General features: G+C 41.5%; 1 protein-coding gene across 1 annotated transcript; it reads left to right on the forward strand.

The window, feature by feature from the left end:
• Positions 1-4,457: 4,457 nt before the first annotated feature.
• On the forward strand, positions 4,458-17,935 carry LOC110507698 (uncharacterized). The gene is made up of 4 exons (XM_021587852.3): positions 4,458-5,099; positions 5,686-5,843; positions 9,827-9,874; positions 12,688-17,935. Exons 2-4 carry the CDS (start codon positions 5,708-5,710, stop codon positions 13,500-13,502), a joined length of 999 nt encoding a protein of 332 aa, XP_021443527.1. The 5' UTR covers positions 4,458-5,099; positions 5,686-5,707; the 3' UTR covers positions 13,503-17,935.
• Positions 17,936-18,541: the final 606 nt, after the last annotated feature.

Below are 18,541 nucleotides of genomic sequence, written 5' to 3' on the forward strand. Positions count from 1 at the left end.
GTCCTGGCACGCCAATGCTGGAAACAGCTTCCCTATAAAGCTAGGACAGCAGTCCCTGCCTATGTTCTGAAAACATCTGAAACTACCTCTTCATGTTTTGATATTTTGGCATGATTAGGCTACAGTGGTGATTTGTTGCATGTAAATCTTGATGGGGCAAACATGAATTGTACGATAACAGTGATAAACGGTGCCCACAAACTGTTAGGGCCTACATAAAGCTGTCCCAACAGCAGAGCTTTCTTTTCAGCAACATGGAGTGAATCCTTACCACTGTTACACCTGGGTATCAGCGGAGCCTTGTCGGGCAGCGAAACAGTTCATTCATCCTCATTTACCGCCTTTAAAAAAAACATAGCTGATATTGCTGACTTGTTTAAACAAATGCGGTTTCTACTGACAATTGAGATGTACAAACAATGGCATAAGGGGACGACGGGCGGATAAGAGGCCATCCCTAATTTTGATTAAGACAATGAGAGAGCTAGAACGGACGTAGTCAACATAATCTTCTTAGGGATAGACCCCTTTTTTTCAATTTTCGCCTAAATGACATACCCAAATCTAACTGCCTGTAGCTCAGGCCCTAAAGCAAGGATATGCATGTTATTGGTACCATTTGGAAGGACACACATTTGAAAGTTTGTGGAAATCTGAATTGAATGTAGGAGAATATAAAACAATAGATCTGGTAGAAGAAAATACAAAGAAAAAATACAAACGTTTTTTTTCTATCACCATCTTTGAAATGCAAGAGAAAGGTCCCATCACTCTGGTTGTAATTCCGATGGTGTCCACACAATGGCAGCAGTGTATGTGCAAAGTTTCAGACGGATAACTTGAAGTATGAGCGAACTACATGTAATTTAGTGTGAAGTCACCCAGGCACATTTGGGCAAATTGTGAAGGAGACATTTGCATTCATATGACATTTTTCTGCAAGAATATCGTCAAATCTGTATACTTGGACTCTGATTTAGCTTTCCCAGTATTAGTAAACATTTGCAAAACAACCAATTTTCATAACTTCATAACTCTGAATAATCTTATAATTTTTGTCCACAAGGAAAAGGCATGCTATCGCAATGTTGGCAGCTACATTTTGAGACGGATACAGGGTTTACGGATACTCCTGTAAAGCCCAGCTCATTGGCTATCTAGCTAGCTTTGTTTGACCCCAATTGGTGCTTATTTGACAAAGTTAAAGTCAATCAAGTGAAGACCGCCCTTGTCATCGGCGTGCCATGAAGGTGTTGCTTACTGACCAAATTTGGTGTCCTATAGGATATACTACACCCCTAATGATATAGTGAAGTCTGGTTACGTTCTATGATCTCTGAGGAATACATACGAACGTGATTTGACTGGTTGAAACAACGTTTAGAGTTAGATTTTCACAGATTCCTTTCTTTGCAAATTGAAAGAGTGGAAATACAAAATCGATCGTGCATGCTATATGGACCTTTTTAGGGTATGAAAAAAGGATTTTATCTAACAAAACGATACTTCATGTTATTTCTGGGATGATAAATCAGAGCAAGATTTCAGAATGTAAGTACACATTTCACCTTCAGAGGTGACTTTATCAAACCTATCGCAGTGAAAAAAGTGTTTTGTTGTTAGGAGCAATCCTAGCATGGCAGTAATAGCTACTGTAAATTGGACCATGCAGTTATATTAACAAGATATAAGACACTTATATGTCCCGACATTTGTTGTTTCTCTAAAATCTGCGATCATGACACAAGGCGCTGCATGATTTACAATTGTCCCTTGGACGGGACACCTATCCATTATATTATTTGTTCATCACTTTTGAAATGTACAGCGACAGAATTCAGAACATGGGTCATTCTTACAGTATTCTCCCTGTACACCAAGTCAGAACCGTAGGATAAATAAAAGGGGCATATAAGCAGACAATGAAAGCCCTTACAATATTCGATGATGACATTTCTCTAAAACAGGCTTTAGGCTACATGTGCACCACCAAGTCAGAACAGTAGACTAAGTTACGAGGGGAAAAGGGACCAAATTATTAGGGTGCGGCACATGGGCTACTAACAGCTTACCACCCACCATACACTTTAGTATTGCTTTCTTAGCAACAGTATACATACAGTGGGGAGAACAAGTATTTGATACACTGCCGATTTTGCAGGTTTTCCTACTTCTTACTGGTTGGTAGGTGATCAAATACTTATGTCATGCAATAAAATACAAATTAGTTACTTAAAAATCATACAATGTGATTTTCTGGATTTTTGTTTTAGATTCCGTCTCTCACAGTTGAAGTGTACCTATGATAAAAAAAATTACAGACCTCTACATGCTTTGTAAGTAGGAAAATCTGCAAAATCGGCAGTGTGTCAAATACTTGTTCTCCCCGGCATTCTACATAATTTATGCAGAAGCATAAAATAAATTTTTGGACTCACCTTGTTGTGCTATGCTCACTTGAGCAGGAAGGTGGCGCTGCGGTCCTTCTTGTGGGCAAATTTTGTCATCAAATCTGGCATTCTCTGGATTTATGGTGCTTTCAAGACAACTATGAACTCTGAAAAAAAACAGGTTGAATCATGAAGTCAGTGATCTTCAGGTCAGAGCTCTAGAAAGAGCCCTGAGTTCTCAACTTGGAATTCCGAGTTGGATGACCGTTCAAAACATATTTTCCCAGTCGGAGCTAATTTTTTTCCTTGTTCCCAGTTGTCTAGAACTCACTGAAGATTTCTGAGATTTCTCTCAGTTCCGATTTTCCAATTGTTTTGAACGAGGCAGAAGTCATGCTGGATTGACAGCATGGCCAATGTATTCAAACGTTTCTGGCCCATGGTGTTGAATGTTTAAAAATAAAAATAAAAACATGTAGAGAAAGATGTGTGTCATGTATGCTAGAATGGAAGTTTAAAAACTACAGCTGCATATTTTATTTAATTAGGCAAGTCAGTTAAGAACAAACTCTTATTTTCAATGACAGCCTAGGAACAGTGGGTTAACTGTCCTGTTCAGGGGCAGAATGATAGATTTTTACCTTGTCAGTTCAGGGATTCGATCTAGCAACCTTTCGGTTCCTAGTCCAACACTCTAACCACTAAGATACCTGCCACCACATATAGCATACCTTGAGGAAATGTGCAAGAATGACCAACAAATGGAAATGTGTTCAGGAAGATAATTGTATTTTTTCTTATTTTTTTTGTTGAATTGAGGGTTTGTAATTAATACGACTCCCATGTATGTTTCTTTACAGTAACATATATTTTGAATTTTAATATGAAAATAAAAAACATAACATTGAAAGTATTTTGTGTATTAATTTCATAAGTGGGTGCAGCAGATGTTTTGCCATCATCTTTGAGGCACCAGTGACTCAATATCACAGCCTGATCTCATTGACTGGACATAACACAGTAAATGTAAATCTGAGACACTCAAATTAGTATGATATAAGTTACGTTTGGTATGGTTACATAAGACAGATGGTTATTTAAGGCAAAAACTAAAGTACGGTGGTTGGTCTGGGTAGGTGGGCGTATAACGCGAACAAAGTTTGCGAGTTTGAATCTAATTAGCAACTTTTAAACTACTTACTCCTTTTTAGCTACTTTGTAACTACTTAACATGTTAGCTAACTCTTCCCTAACCCTAACCGTAACCCTTTTAGCTAACCCTTCCTCTAACCTTTATCCTTTAACCTAACTTATAAACTTAACCCTAACCTTAAACCTAACCCCTAGCTTAGCTAACGTTAGTCAGCTAGCTAACCTTAGCCACCTAGCCACCTAGCTGGACATTATAAGATACCATAAATGTAGAAAATTCATAACATGGTGTACATTTAGCAAATTCGTAACATATCATAGTGTAATGACCTTGGGTTTATAAACTCGGAAATCGACTCTGCCGCAGGAGCATGCTTTTGCGGCACAGTCGATAGCGCGCCGGACCTCGGGCTAGAAGGTCGGGGGTTCGAGACCTGGTCCCTTCTGTTTCATTACGTTCGTGTCAGAAGTACAATATAAAATGGGTCCAAAAAAGTAATACATACCATACGAAACCTATCATACTAAATGGAGGGTCCCGGGTTAACATAAAGAATAATTCTAAATGCTCTGAGACCAGGTTGAATATCAATGATTGACCGTCTTAATTCTTGGCCAATTAAGCCTCATTATTGTGCTAAATGTTGCGAAAAAAATGAAACGTAGATAATTTCCATATAGACATAAGAGCTAGGCCTATCCATCAAGCCTAGCAAGACATTGCCATCCCCCATCAGGTCTGAAATGACTGGCCTATGTCAGATTGTCTCAGGGTGACGCATGTCCAGAGCAATGTCCCTGTCCATGGTGCTGAAATTGAGGCTTGTATTTGCCGTGCATATTCTCAAAGTAGCCCATATGATTTCGTAAGAACCCTGGCACGGATAAACAGGCTTTGGTGTCACCCAAACAATTGTCTTATCAAAAGTACAGTCATTTTAACATTCATAATAAAGACTACCCTGTCCTATCTCTGCCTTTGAACTACTGCTATAACGATCCTGGCAAAAGTCGATGTTGGGTACGGCCACTTCTTTCAATAAGCTGGATTTGAGTCGTATGATCATCTCGGGTGTTCCGGTCACGATGTCTTGTTTTCATCATACGACAGTAGACTACTGTACCAGCTCAACCCAACAGACGATGAAGGAGAGGGAGGCTGCGCCTGTCGAAATGTATCGTGCTCCGTTTCCATACGTTACAATCTACTTGCTATGTTGACCTTGTTATGAGTATTTTGGCAATAACTGTTACTGACGCAGCGAGATGGTGCAGCAGTAATGAAAACATATTTATCCTGTTGTAGCCTCCCAGGACCGTTATGCGATGCGTCGCTGATTTTTTTCTGTGTACAGGCTATCATCTTTTGTTCTTGATACAACGTTATCGCCTGCAAATGATGTTGAATTGATCTCAATTATTGGACGAATATCCTAAATGGTTTTGGAACATTCCTGGAAATCAATCATGTATGGATCGAAGGACTTGTTTATAGATCTCATGAATTTCATATCGTAATTCTTTGGGACTCCGTTCGACATTATCTAAAATAGCACGGTAAGCATGGATCATTTTCATAAAATTGCCACATTTATTGAGTGTATTGTAGTCATGTAGGAATCAACTGTAAAATTGAATTTGGTACTAGGACTTTCAACATACTGTAACCTACCAAGCATATTGCGTTGGTTTCTTCCATCTCTCTATTGGGTGATCAATACATTTTTTACCGCATGACCACAATGACTCATACACACTCATACACACTTTATCTTACCTGACATAACCATCAATCAATCATTGTGTTTTTTAAATTTTTTATCTTAGAATAAATTAAGACTTCAGTGTTTCTCTTATGGTAATGCTTATTGAAAATGTGTCAGGTGATATTCTAAACTGCATTGTAAAGTAAGATTAAATAATTTACCTACAGTGAAGGTAAATAAAGAAGGGGGAAAGATACTGCAAATGCATCATTACACACACACAGACACACAGACACACAGACACACAGACACACAGACACAGAGACATTTGGAATACTTCCTTTTGTTATTGTTCATCATTAGTAACAGGAAAGTGACCCTTATACACATGCAGGTATAATGTATATTAACGCCCTCTGACCCTGTTCTCTGTGCAGGGTGCAGGACAGGTGTGTAATCATGGAACCTACAGGCTCCACCTTGGACATGCAGATGGAGAGTGTTGAGAGGAGTACAGTGTTTCTCAGACAGGAACATCTCACCCTACTGCATGGCCTACACCTGGAGATCCTGTCCTTGCAGAAACGATGTAGCGGTGAGTCTATACATCACACACACACACACATGCACACATACAGTATGCACACGCGCGCAACCACACAGAGATCAAATTAGACTAGTGGAGTAGACAGTGACCCTCTTTACAACAACAGTGTTACTGCCAAGCCAAGCAGAGGCAGACCTCACTGCAGAACACAAAGAAGGTTCAGTGAAAGGGCATCACCACATGGTGTTGTGGTTTGACTGACAGACTAGGCTCATACACTGCAAAGATGCTAAAGCCATCAAATCTTAGATACAAACACAATGTAGCCTACTGTACTAGTCTATCAGCGCAATCAATTTGTTTTCTTGGGACTATTAACTTTAACTTGAAAAGAGCAGGTTTATCTCAATGAATGCTCCCCCACTACAGCCAGGGTTTCCATGAAAGGAAACCACATATTATAATACCTTCCTGTTCCTGGTAGTCGGGGGTCTGACCCCCTCTGGAGTTATCCTCTCTGCTGGGGTCTCTCTCTCTCTCTCTCTCTCTCTATGGGATTTTCTGAGCAGGCAAAGGAAGGTGATAGGTTAAGGATTTTACTGTGCTTATTTTGGGAGGTAAACTGTCTATTCAACCCAGCTGGCGAGTGAGAGGGAATAGACAGGGACATAATATAAATACTGTACAGTATATTTTAGTCTTTGTCCTTGAGAGCAACCCAAGCATGGCATCTGTCTGTGCTGACTGGAGAAGTGCTTAGAGTCCACCCAGCTAAACATAATCAGTTTAACTCAATGTGATTACTGTATGTCCAGTCTACACAAGGCCCTAATCATCTCTGTCTGAACTGTCTGCAGTCAAGCTAACTGACAGACTAGACGCAAACAAACAGATTGGACATTCACTGCTTCAACAGCACTACAGTTATGATTAAGGATTAACATGGGTAACAGCGAACCCAGGACTGTCCTGGGAACACTGGGAACAAAATAAAATGAAAGACCTGGGAAATTACAACATTTGACCTCAAGGTTGGCACCAATGCAGGCCCTACACATGCGCAGCATCAGATTGGCAAAAATTAAAATAGCACATTATCCAAAGAAGTTGTCACATGGCCTAGCACATTTACTCCACACAAAGTCGCCTTAAATTCAAAGCGCATGCATAATCGACCCGATTGCAGTTAAACCCTACAGGAAACCTCTACAGTTGGCCTAAAGACTATAAATGAACATGTGCCTCTTTGAGCTGTCATTTGGAATCTTCAAACAGTCACACATTAGATAGGCCTATACACATTTCACTACATAGGCATCTCTGTCACAGATATGAAGTCTGTTAACATTTCAGAGAGAAATGAGGACAATTCTCCTGTTCTAGAACCTAGGCTATTTTCCTATCCAGTCCCAATCCCACTGAAACACAAAATCCTGACTCCTGTCTCGCATGAAAATTCCAAACTTTATTCTGTAATCCATAGGTTGCATTATCAAAGCACGTCTCTTGCCTGCATGTCAAAATACTGCTAGAATATTTCCCCTGTGTAACGGTTTTCTTGATGAGAAGGAGAGTCGGACCAAAATGCGGCGTGTCTATTGCAATCCATGTTTAATGAAGTAACACACTAAACACTACCAAAACAATAAACTTAACGAAAACCGAAACAGCCTATACTTGTGTAACCTAACACAGAACAATGACATCAGGACACTAAGGACAATCACCCACGACAAACTCAAAGAATATGGCTGCCTAAATATGGTTCCCAATCAGAGACAACGATAAACACCTGCCTCTGATTGAGAACCACTTCAGACAGCCATAGACTTAGCTAGAACACCCCACTAGCTACAATCCCCATACATACACACCACATACAAAAACCCATGCCACACCCTGGCCTGACCAAATAAATAAAGATAAACACAAAATACTTTGACCAGGGTGTGACACCCTGCTTCTCTGTGCGGTCTCATAGCCTAGCCTACTTGCTGCCCATATGAGGGCTGAGGAAATATTCTGTTGACCACTATTTTGCTCCGCTCATACAGAAGGTAATAAAGGCCTAGTGCACAATTTTAAAAATATATATACTGTACCAGTCAAAAGTTAGGACACACTTACTCATTAAAGGGTTTTTCTTTATTTTGACTATTGTCTACATTGTAGAATAATAGTGAAGACATCAAAACTATGAAATAACACTTATGGAATCAAGTAATAAACAAAATAGTGTTCAACAAATTAAAATATATTTTATACTTGAGATTCTTCAAAGTAGCCACCCATTGCCTTGATGACAGCTTTGCAAACTCTTGGCATTCGCTCAACCAGCTTTAATGGTCTCCTGAGTGGCACAGCGGTCTAAGGCACTGCATCTCAGTGCTAGAGGTTTGATTCCAGGCTGTATCACAACTTGCCATGATTAGGAGTCCCATAGGGTGGCACGTAATTGGCCCAGCGTCGTGTGGGATAGGCCGTCAATGTAAATAAGAATGTGTTCTTAACTGTCTTGCCTAGTTAAAAATAAAGGTTAAATAAAATAAATGAGGTAGTCACCTGGAATGCATTTAAATTAACAGGTGTACCTTGTTAAAGTTAATTTGTGGAATTTCTTTCCTTCTTAATGTGTTTGAGTCAATCAGTTGTGTTGTGACAAGGTAGCCCTATTTGGTAAAAGACCAAGTTCACATTATGGCAAGAACACCTCAAATAAGCAAAGAGATTTAAAAGTCCATCATTATTTTAAAGACATGAAGGTCACTCAATCCAGAACATTTCTAGAAATTTGAACATTTCTTCAAGTGCAGTCGCAAAAATCATCAAGTACTATGATGAAACTGGCTCTCATGAGGACTGCCACAGGAAAGGAAAACCCAGAGTTACCTCTGCTGCAGAAGATAAGTTCATTAGTGTTACCAGCCTTAGAGAGTTCAAGTAACAGACACATCTCAACATCAACTGATCAGAGGAGACTGCGTGAATCAGGACTTCATGTTTGAATTGCTGTAAAGAAACCACTACTAAAGGACACCAATAATAAGAAGAGACTTTCTTGAGCCAAGAAACACGAGCAATGGACATTAGAATGGTGGAAATCTGTCCTTTGGTCTGATGAGTCTAAATTTTAGATTTTTGGTTCCATGTCTTTGTGAGACGCAGAGTAGATGAGCGGATGATGTCCGCATGTGTTGTTCCCACCGTGAAGCATGGAGGAGATGTGATGGTGTGGGGTGCTTTGCTGGTGACACTGTTGGATTTATTAGAATTCAAGGCACACTTAACTAGCATGGCATACGCCATCCCATCTGGTGTGCACTTAGTGGGACTATCATTTGGTTTTCAACAGGACAATGACCCAACACACCTCCAGGCTGTGTAAGGGCTATTTGGCCAATAATGAGAGTGATGGAGTGCTGCCTCAGATGACCTGGCCTCCACAATCACCCAACCTCTTTACCAATTGAGATGGTTTGGGATGAGTTGGACAGCAGAGTGAAGGAAAAGCAGCCAACAAGTGCTCAGCATATGTGGGAACTTGTTTAACACTTTTTTGGTTACTACATGATTCCATATGTTACATCATAGTTTTGATGTCTTCACTATTATTCTACAATGTAGAAAATAGTAAAAATAAAGAAAAACTCTTAAATGAGTAGGTATGTCCAAACCTTTGACTGGTACTGTGTATTTTTTATGTGATTTATCAGGGGGTTCTACAGCACCCTCAGCACCCCTACTTCTCGTTGCTATGATGGGCACTTTCAGGATAAATATGAATTATTCCCGGTATTGAAACTTGGTAGATTTGGTGGGAAATATTCATCCCTAGTTTCGATCAGCATTAGTATTTAGTGTTTCAATGAGACACATCAGATTGAAAGCATTCCTTTTTATTGTTTTTGTAAATCCCTGAATTGTATCTATTTGTCTCCTAGACTTACTCATATGACTCATTTCTGTCTCACACATTATTCATTCATGTCTCTTTCTCACTGATGTCTCATTTCTTGTCTCTGTTTTCTCAGAGTTGACATGTGAGCTGAATGTGAAGCCTCCAGGCAAGAGTGAACTGGGTAAGTTCTGTGTCTCTCTTTCTCTCTCTTCCTGCCCCCCTCCCCCTCATTCTCTCCAGGCTTGGCTTTGTGACACTAACTGTTTGTCCTCTTTGGCTCCCCCCCCATCCCATCCCACCCTCATGGCATTATCCTTCACTTTACCCATCCGCCAAGGGACAGCCCTGTGGTCGACCTCCACAAATGCTCTCTCCCTTTCCCCCTCTCATCCTCAGCCATAAAGGCCATATTCCATTAATAAAACATCACATTTTATGGATTGATCTGTTACCAGGATAAAAAAATGTGTAGGAGGATTGGAATTGGGTAGATTGGCAGCGGAGTGCAATCCACAGTTCATGAATATGAACCATCAGACAAAAGCTGTGTGTGTGCACCTTAATATTCCATTCATGGGTAGTTTGTGGCATTAGAATGTCTAGATAGAAGATGGATATTATGTTAATATCGTAGATAATTACAGAGACAGAGGGGATGGGAGGGAATGGGTGGTGGAGAGAAAGAGAAAGAAAGGAGGAGTTGGGGTGTTCATGCCCATCTGCAGCCAATTATAACTAATCAGGACCCCCCTCTTTTTCCAGAGCAGGCCGTCCTTTGCTCTATCACACCACCACAGCCCCCTCTCCTCCATCCTCACAAATTGATCCATCCATTTTTCCTCCTCTCTCATTTTCCTCTGTGCCCTGGTGGAGGGGTACAATTACAGTCTGTTTGCTGAGACAGAGAGATGGAGGGACAAGGGAGGAAGGGAGAGAGTGGGAAGAATGGTACAGAACGTGTTAGAGGGTCAGTGAATGAGATAGAGAGAGAGAGAGAGAGAGAGAGGAAAAGGAGGACGAAATGGAGATTAGATTACACAGCATTTTCTATATTTGCAGCATGACCTCACCACCCTGGTCTAGTGGGCGACAGTTAGACAGAGACCAGGAAGAACTACACCAAGGAGAAAGCTGGGTTACTCAGAGAGAGAGGGAGGGAGGAGAAAGAGATGGAGGAAGGGGGGGGGGGGTGCGAGGAGTGGAGGGCGGGAGGGGAAAAACAGATGTAGAAAGAAAAATCTGTAAAATAGTGATTGGGATCGAGAGAAGAATTAAGACAGAGGGATGGAGAAACAGGTACAGGATGAGACTGGTACAGAGAGAAGAATTAAGACAGAGGGATGGAGAAACAGGTACAGGATGTGACTGGTACAGAGAGAGGGATTAAGACAGAGGGATGGAGAAACAGGTACAGGATGAGACTGGTACAGAGAGAAGAATTAAGACAGAGGGATGGAGAAACAGGTACAGGATGAGACTGGTACAGAGAGAAGAATTAAGACAGAGGGATGGAGAAACAGGTACAGGATGAGACTGGTACAGAGAGAGGGATTAAGACAGAGGGATGGAGAAACAGGTACAGGATGAGACTGGTACAGAGAGAGGGATTAAGACAGAGAGATGGAGAAACAGGTACAGGATGAGACTGGTTCAGAGAGAGGGATTAAGAGTGATGAGAGAAGAGAAGAACAAGAGAAAGAGAGGAGGATGAGAAAGGAGATAGGGGAAGGAAGGGCTATTTATGTGGATATCAGGTTCCTCCTATTCTAAACTAAATGCAGCAATCTTAATATAGGCCTAATGAAAATCCCTACTGATCATTTTACAATGATTTCACATCCAAGTTTAAACTAATCATAGCACCTTCTGCTCCTCTCCCTTCACATTAGTTTACTTTGACCTAATTCTTGGGTCAACCAGCATACCAGAGGCTGTGGTGTAATCCCTCTCCCCTGGCCCAGCTGTCTGAGCTGGGCAGCATCAGCCCAAAGGTACAGCTACAGCTAGTACTGACTAAGGCTTTTTTTAATCCCCCATTCCTTACTGGAGGATTTCACTGTGATGGAGTACTATAGCTTTGACTTTGCCCCAAAAGCACAGCAAATGTTGTACAATGATTTTAGACTTGCGGTTAAAACTGGATGCAGTGACGTTATCAGAGCCAATTCCTGGTGTAATGATGACATCAGTGCAGCCAATTTTGTCCGCTGAGAAAGTAGGTATTATTGGGTTGAGGGAACTATCAGTATATTACTACATTGAATGTTATATTGGCTATCAGCCCTCCAAAACAATCACTTTCCTTCCCCTCCCATCACACCACCACTGCATGTGAGCAGTCTGCCAGTCTACTCTCTTCACTCTCTCTATAGTGGGTAAGTGGCAGCAGATGTCACACCATGCCAGTGGCCATGATGCGGCTGGTAGAGATTGGGTGGTGGATACTGGCAGGGATTTGCTCAGTGGCTCTTTAATCCTTTGCCCAAATGTGCTCAGTCTTCTGCCTTTGTCCATTCAACCCCTAAACCCACATACCATTTCCTATCTGCCAGATGATCCACAAATGTGCTTTGAGGCCAACTTGGTGATTGAAAGCAGCCAGCGCTGGTCCATATCCGTTTGACTGAATGTATCATATCCAGGCAGTGTGTTATCTTTCTGCATGTGTTCTATGCTCTGTTCTCTGGTCCTATGTCCTGGGGGGTGGGGTTAGGAGGAGTGCTCTTTTCTCTGGTCCTATGTCCTGGGGGTGGGGTTAGGAGGAGTGCTCTGTTCTCTGGTCCTATGTCCTGGGGGGTGGGGTTAGGAGGAGTGCTCTGTGGGGTCAATATGTCAGCATGAGTAGTAGATGCCCTTCATGTAAATCCTGGCAGCTGCATTTGTGGCTTGTTTTTTTGTCTGAATGTTAGCTATCTGTCTGTGAATCTCTGATGCGTCCTTACTATTTGATTTGTGTGCACTTCTCTGCTTCTGTGTTCTTGTGTTCGTCCTCAGACCTGGCGGAGGAGGAGGAGCAGCTGGAGGCCCGCTGTCTGGAGGTCGAAGATCGCCGGGCCGAGCAGCAGTGCACACTGGGAGAGCTGTGTAAGGAGCTCACTCACAAGGGGGCGCTGGTTGGTGCGCTGCGGGCTAACCTCAAGGACAAGGAGCGCCGCTTCCTGGATGAGCTGAAGCGCCGCAGCCAACGCTCCACGGTGCTCAACACAGAGCTGCAGAGGCAGACCGAGGCGGCAGCCTACCTCTCGTTCCAGCTGCATGCTGCCCGACAGAAACTGCAACACCAGCGGCTGCAGCAGAGGCAGCAGGCCCTCAGGGAAAACTGGGAGAATAGGGATCGTCATCATGGGAATCCCCCTGGGCCCCAGTACAGCCAAGCAGCCGAGTGGGACACCGCCATCTTTTCTCCCTTTTCTCCTCAGTCGCCCTCCGGTTTCTCCAATGCCTCCAACACCAGCTCTGCCATAGCCTCCCCTGTGGTCAAGCCTAAACGCAGGGGCAGCAGGACCATGTCAGGGCACCAGCTCCGGGCGGAGAGGGCCAGGGAGTGTGTCCCCAGGGAGAGGGTGACGTGCCCTGCAGAGCCCACCGCCATGCCTGACCCAGCGCTGTTCCTCCACCCTCACCGCAGGCACCACAAGTCCAGGGTCAGGCATTCCTACTCCCTGGCCCACAGACAGAATCCTCTGGTGGGGGAAAGAGGGGAGGAGGAGGGGGGTGGAGAGGGGCCCATGGAGCCCCAGGACGGAGCTCCTCCCAGACTGGCAGCCACGGCCACAGCGTCACCTGCTGGCTGCTCAAACCAAGGCTGAATAACTAGCCCCACTGTGACCATCCCTAGAAATGCATCATCATCATCATCACTATTATCATAATCATTGTCATCATCATCATCATCGCTATCCTCATAATCACTATGACTATCTGATTTTATTAATACTGTAAATCGCCCATTGTCCTGCACCATTATCGAATTGATACTGAGATTAATTTAGCATTGTTGATTATAATCCTATTAACTCTAATGACTGGTATTTAGATGTATTGCTATGATGAACACTTTTTATGATTATACATTTTGACATGACCTGAATTAACCCAAACTTCCAGGTGTACGAACACCCAATGAGGATGTTGTTACTAATCACTTCACGTCAATGTGTAGAATCTTGTAGTTGAATGCATTTACACAGGCGTCGCTCTATATAACGTTATTATGGGGCCTTATCCGAGTGTGACATCCTGTGTGGAGGTTAGTTTATCCTATGGCCTGTTGCCATAGACCACAGCGCCTACTGTGCAATTACCTTACCCTGCTGTGTCGTTTTAGGGCCAACCATAAATCAACCCTGGGTTGCCCTTGTAGAAAACATTTTCTGACCTCTGTTACGCTGAGTCACAGTTGGGTAGCGTCTGAGCATCTGTGTATGTCCTTGCTGTGAATACTATTGAATTTCAGATCTGCATCAGTGGCCTTCACTTGAAAAGTTCCCACATGGCCAAGAGGTGTAGTCATACCGTCATATCCCACTGAATCTTTCTTTATTCCATTGGTCATACAATGGGTAGGCCTACAGCACACCCTATATGTTATACAATAATTGAAAGTAACATTAGTCCACTGGCCTCACACACAGATCTTAGTAGGTTTCAATTATATTGTGTCTCTGAGCTTTAAAAAAACTACAAATATTACCAAACACTGATGAAGCTATTGGATGAGTTAAACTGGAGTTCCTGGCATCCTGCATAAATAGGTGGAGGTATAGGTAACCTTCTAATCTTGCAGATGCTTTGCATAAACAGGACACTTTTGAGTAATAATGCATTGGGACCAGTTTGGCCAGATGCTTCTCTCAGGTTTAGTGAGCTGTGTGTAATACTGTACACAGAGAATAGTTTTTCTCTGTGTTTATTTACATCTGTGGTTTGCTGGGGGGGTTTCACCTTAGGGATAAAAGACACATAAGAATGTTGTTTATAGATGGTATGTGTAACGATCCTCTTCCTGTAAATGACTGGACCAAAGCGTAGCGTGGTACATGTTCATGATATTTTATTCAATCAGAACACTTGAACAAAACTAACAAAGAAGAAAACAAACAGTTCTGTAAGGAAACTAAACTATACAGAAAACAACTACCCACAAAAAACCCTGTGGGAAAAAGCTACCTAAGTATGGTTCCCAATCAGAGACAACGATAGACAGCTGTCCCTGATTGAGAACCATACCCGGCCAAAACAAAGAAATACAAAAACATAGAAAAAGGAACATAGAATGCCCACCCAAATCACACCCTGACCAAACCAAAATAGATCAGGTCAGGGCAGGGCGTGGTCAGGGCAGGTCAGGGCGTGACAGTTTGTTGCTGTTTGTTTTGGGTTGAACTTCGGCTGTGGCTGATTTGATCTCACTATTACTAGTCAAGCAAAAAGGGGTTATTAGGGCCTTCTGGTAGATTTGTCTCTTGTCTCAGATAGCTGAGAAGAGAAAATTCAAATTTTCTTAAATAAAGGGGTAATTTTGGTTATCTACATGGTAGACTCCAAGCTGTGTAGACAGCCATGACGCTATGAAACCAGCCAACATTGATTTGCACTTGGCTGACCCTAGTGGTGTAGTGAGAGAATAGCACCCAACCAGATGAAGCTGTGTGGTGTCACTTGATCCGAACATTTAACCTAGTCTCTTTTCCTTTTAATTGTCTTTCAGTTGATGAAATTGGTGGATTTTAACATCAGATATGCTTACATTTTGAAACCATTTATCTTGGTAGGTAATATATCTTAACCCTTATATGAATGTACATATATCATCTGATAATAACTCAATATAACACAGAGGTAATCTTTTTAGTAGACACTCTTAGCCAGAGCAACTTTCAGTAAGTGAGTACATACTTTTTCACACTGGTCCCCTGTGGGAATTGAACCCACAACCCTGGTGTTAACAGCGCCATGCTCTACCAACTGAGCCACACGGGAAATGTTGTCAACAGGTTATTTAATACAAAATATTTCTTATTAATCAATATAAAATGGAATACTGTAAAAGCTATTAGAAGGATATGTTTTATTATGATTGTTTTAACTTAATCTTTTTTATGACTTATTTAACTGATTGTTTAATATATTATGTTTATTATATCACAGAATGTTATAAAACTATTTTCTGTATTTATCTGTCTATAAGGCATTTGGAGGAGGTATTGTCATGGAATGCCTTGAAGAAGAGAAGATGGGTTGAATTCAGTGCAGACATTTAACATGGTTGTTTTTTACAGTGTAAGAAGAGCTGCCTCATTACTGAAAAGCCATGAACTTAAACCGTTGCTGGCAACAATTGCTGTCAAGCCTCCCAAAAAATGTGTAAATGTGTAGAAAAATGTCCAGATTCATGGTCAAGGCTTCCATAATGGCCCTTAACCCTTAGCCTGCAAGCAAGCAATTTATCATGACTGTGCACTATTTCCTCAGCTTCTGAGAACACATTCCCCATTCAATATCGAAATGACAGTAACATGACAATCCTCATTGAAAATGTTTATAGAGTACATGTTCTTCTTAGGGAACTAGAAGTTAGACTGTTCAGCTTTCATGTAAAGCACATGTCCTTGGATGATGTACTTGTGATATACCTGTGCTTATAGTGGTGTCGGTACAGATGTGGTCTGTGGCTAGAGCCAGCTATGTCCAAAAAATATCCTTACTTTCACACGGACACATTCCACTTTACAACTAAGCAATAAGAACAGATAAAACTGACACTTCAAATCTTACACATTTTGGACATTGAAATATGTAAGTGACACGCTGATATGATATTATATCACAGACAAATAACGAATGAAAACACTATCCCTTTATTCTTAATCAAATAGCTAAACAGCTTTGATATACTGTTGAATCAGATTGTGGTGAAAAGTGTCTTATGACGACAATGATGAGCCAAAGAGGCCCAACACAGTTGTATGGTGTTCTGCCTTAGAGTAGTCCTGCTGTGGCTATGCTGTGTAACGTTGCAGCATAGCCATGCACAATTACATAGAAAAAAAACTAAACGTACCTTGTCTGTCATGAATGTTGAAGAAAATGATATTTGAATTTACTCTGCCAATTGTCCGTGGGTCGAAATTTGAGACAAAATATCCACAGGAAAGCATTATTAAACCAACTTCGAAACGCGGGTGGGTGGCAATCAATATTTGTTTGCTCGTGACCTAAGGCATGTGCACAAGATGGAATTACATGCACAAGATACATGCATACTAACCAAAGTCGTGCCAGGTGATAGAAATTGCAACGGCAGTACTGGCGCTCTAAAAAGTTGGGTAAATAATACTTTCCTGTGGATATTCTGAAGGACCAACCTCACAGATAAGATATTCAAGTTCAAATGTAATTGTATTGAACATTCTGGCTTGTAAGGAAACTTTTTTTCAGACTGTATACCAAGAATTGGTATCAGTCTGATTTATTAGGCAAGCCTTGTTCTCCTCTTTCTGAATACCAGGAGAGGATGAGTCTTAAAAGTATTTTGTTGATTCGTCATAGAAAACTCAGATCTTCCCCTTCTGCTCTCCTTGATTCCTTCTGATCCTTTGAGGAGGTGGAAAGGAGAACAGACACAAGGAATCGAGCAATGACTTTTGAGATCACCCTGCTATCCTCACTTCTATCTTCTATCTGGTTTCCAATTCCACATTTACTAAAATGTTTCTCTATCCATTTACTCACTAGCGTGAAGAAAATGAGGATGAGGGAGACATTTGAATGAATTTCCCCTGCTGAGTATGTATTCCATTTTGAGGGAGGAAGGTTTTTTAGTGTAAAAACTCTCTCGCCATTGGCGCCCAGAGGTCAATCCTGACAGAAGCCAGAGGTCACAGAGGTAAATCCAAAACATTAGTTCATACTAGTGAATTTCACCATCACCTCATCGCGAGACCATGAGCCTGAGTCATGTCCACTACATGGGCATTTTAATAAGTATTAGTTTTCTTCTTGTTTGATATGTTCAGTCTTTTCAAGCAATAAAAAGCCCCCACTCTATATGTTCCCTCAGGCATACAACATAAGATATGTAGTGAGACACTCAGTGCGCCTCCTCTCAAGACCATGAGGGGTGTTGTGTCATACGGTCCCGTGCTGAGCGCCCCCCACCTCCGTCTTTAGCGCACTACTGTGTTGGCTTGCTGTAGAGTATAGAGCTGTACACATCCAAATAAAATGTAGGATTGACTAAGCGTGTGTACTGTGTGTTGTATCTTTGAATGTGTTACCCTGGATTATCGAGTTTGATGACGAACACCAGCTCTGAAATCTACATACATAGATATACAGTCATGTACATACATAGATATACAATAATGTACATACATAGATATACAGTAATGTACATACATAGATATACAGTAATGTACATATAGTGCCTTCAGAAAATATATACACCTCCTGACTTTTTCCACATTTTCTTGTGTTACATCCTGCATTTAAAACGGATTAAATTGAGATGTGTCTCTGGCCTACACAAAATACCCCATATCGCCAAAGTGGAATTATGTTTTTAGGAATGTTTACAAATTAATAAAAAATGTAAAGCTGAAATGTCTTGAGTCAATAAGTTTTCAACCCCTTTGTTATGGCAAGCCTAGTCACATAATAAGTTGCATGGACTCACTCCAATAATAGTGTTTAACATGAATTTTGAATCACTACCTAATCTCTGTACTCCCACACTTACAATTAATTATCTGTAAGGTCCTTCAGTCGCGCAGTGAATTTCAAACACAGATTCAACCATTAAAATCAGGGAGGTTTTCCAATGCCTCGCAAATAAGCGCGGCTATTG

The sequence above is a fragment of the Oncorhynchus mykiss genome, chromosome 27 (assembly GCF_057628025.1).
Source record: "Oncorhynchus mykiss isolate SJ-2025 chromosome 27, ASM5762802v1, whole genome shotgun sequence".
Taxonomy (NCBI): domain Eukaryota; kingdom Metazoa; phylum Chordata; class Actinopteri; order Salmoniformes; family Salmonidae; genus Oncorhynchus; species Oncorhynchus mykiss.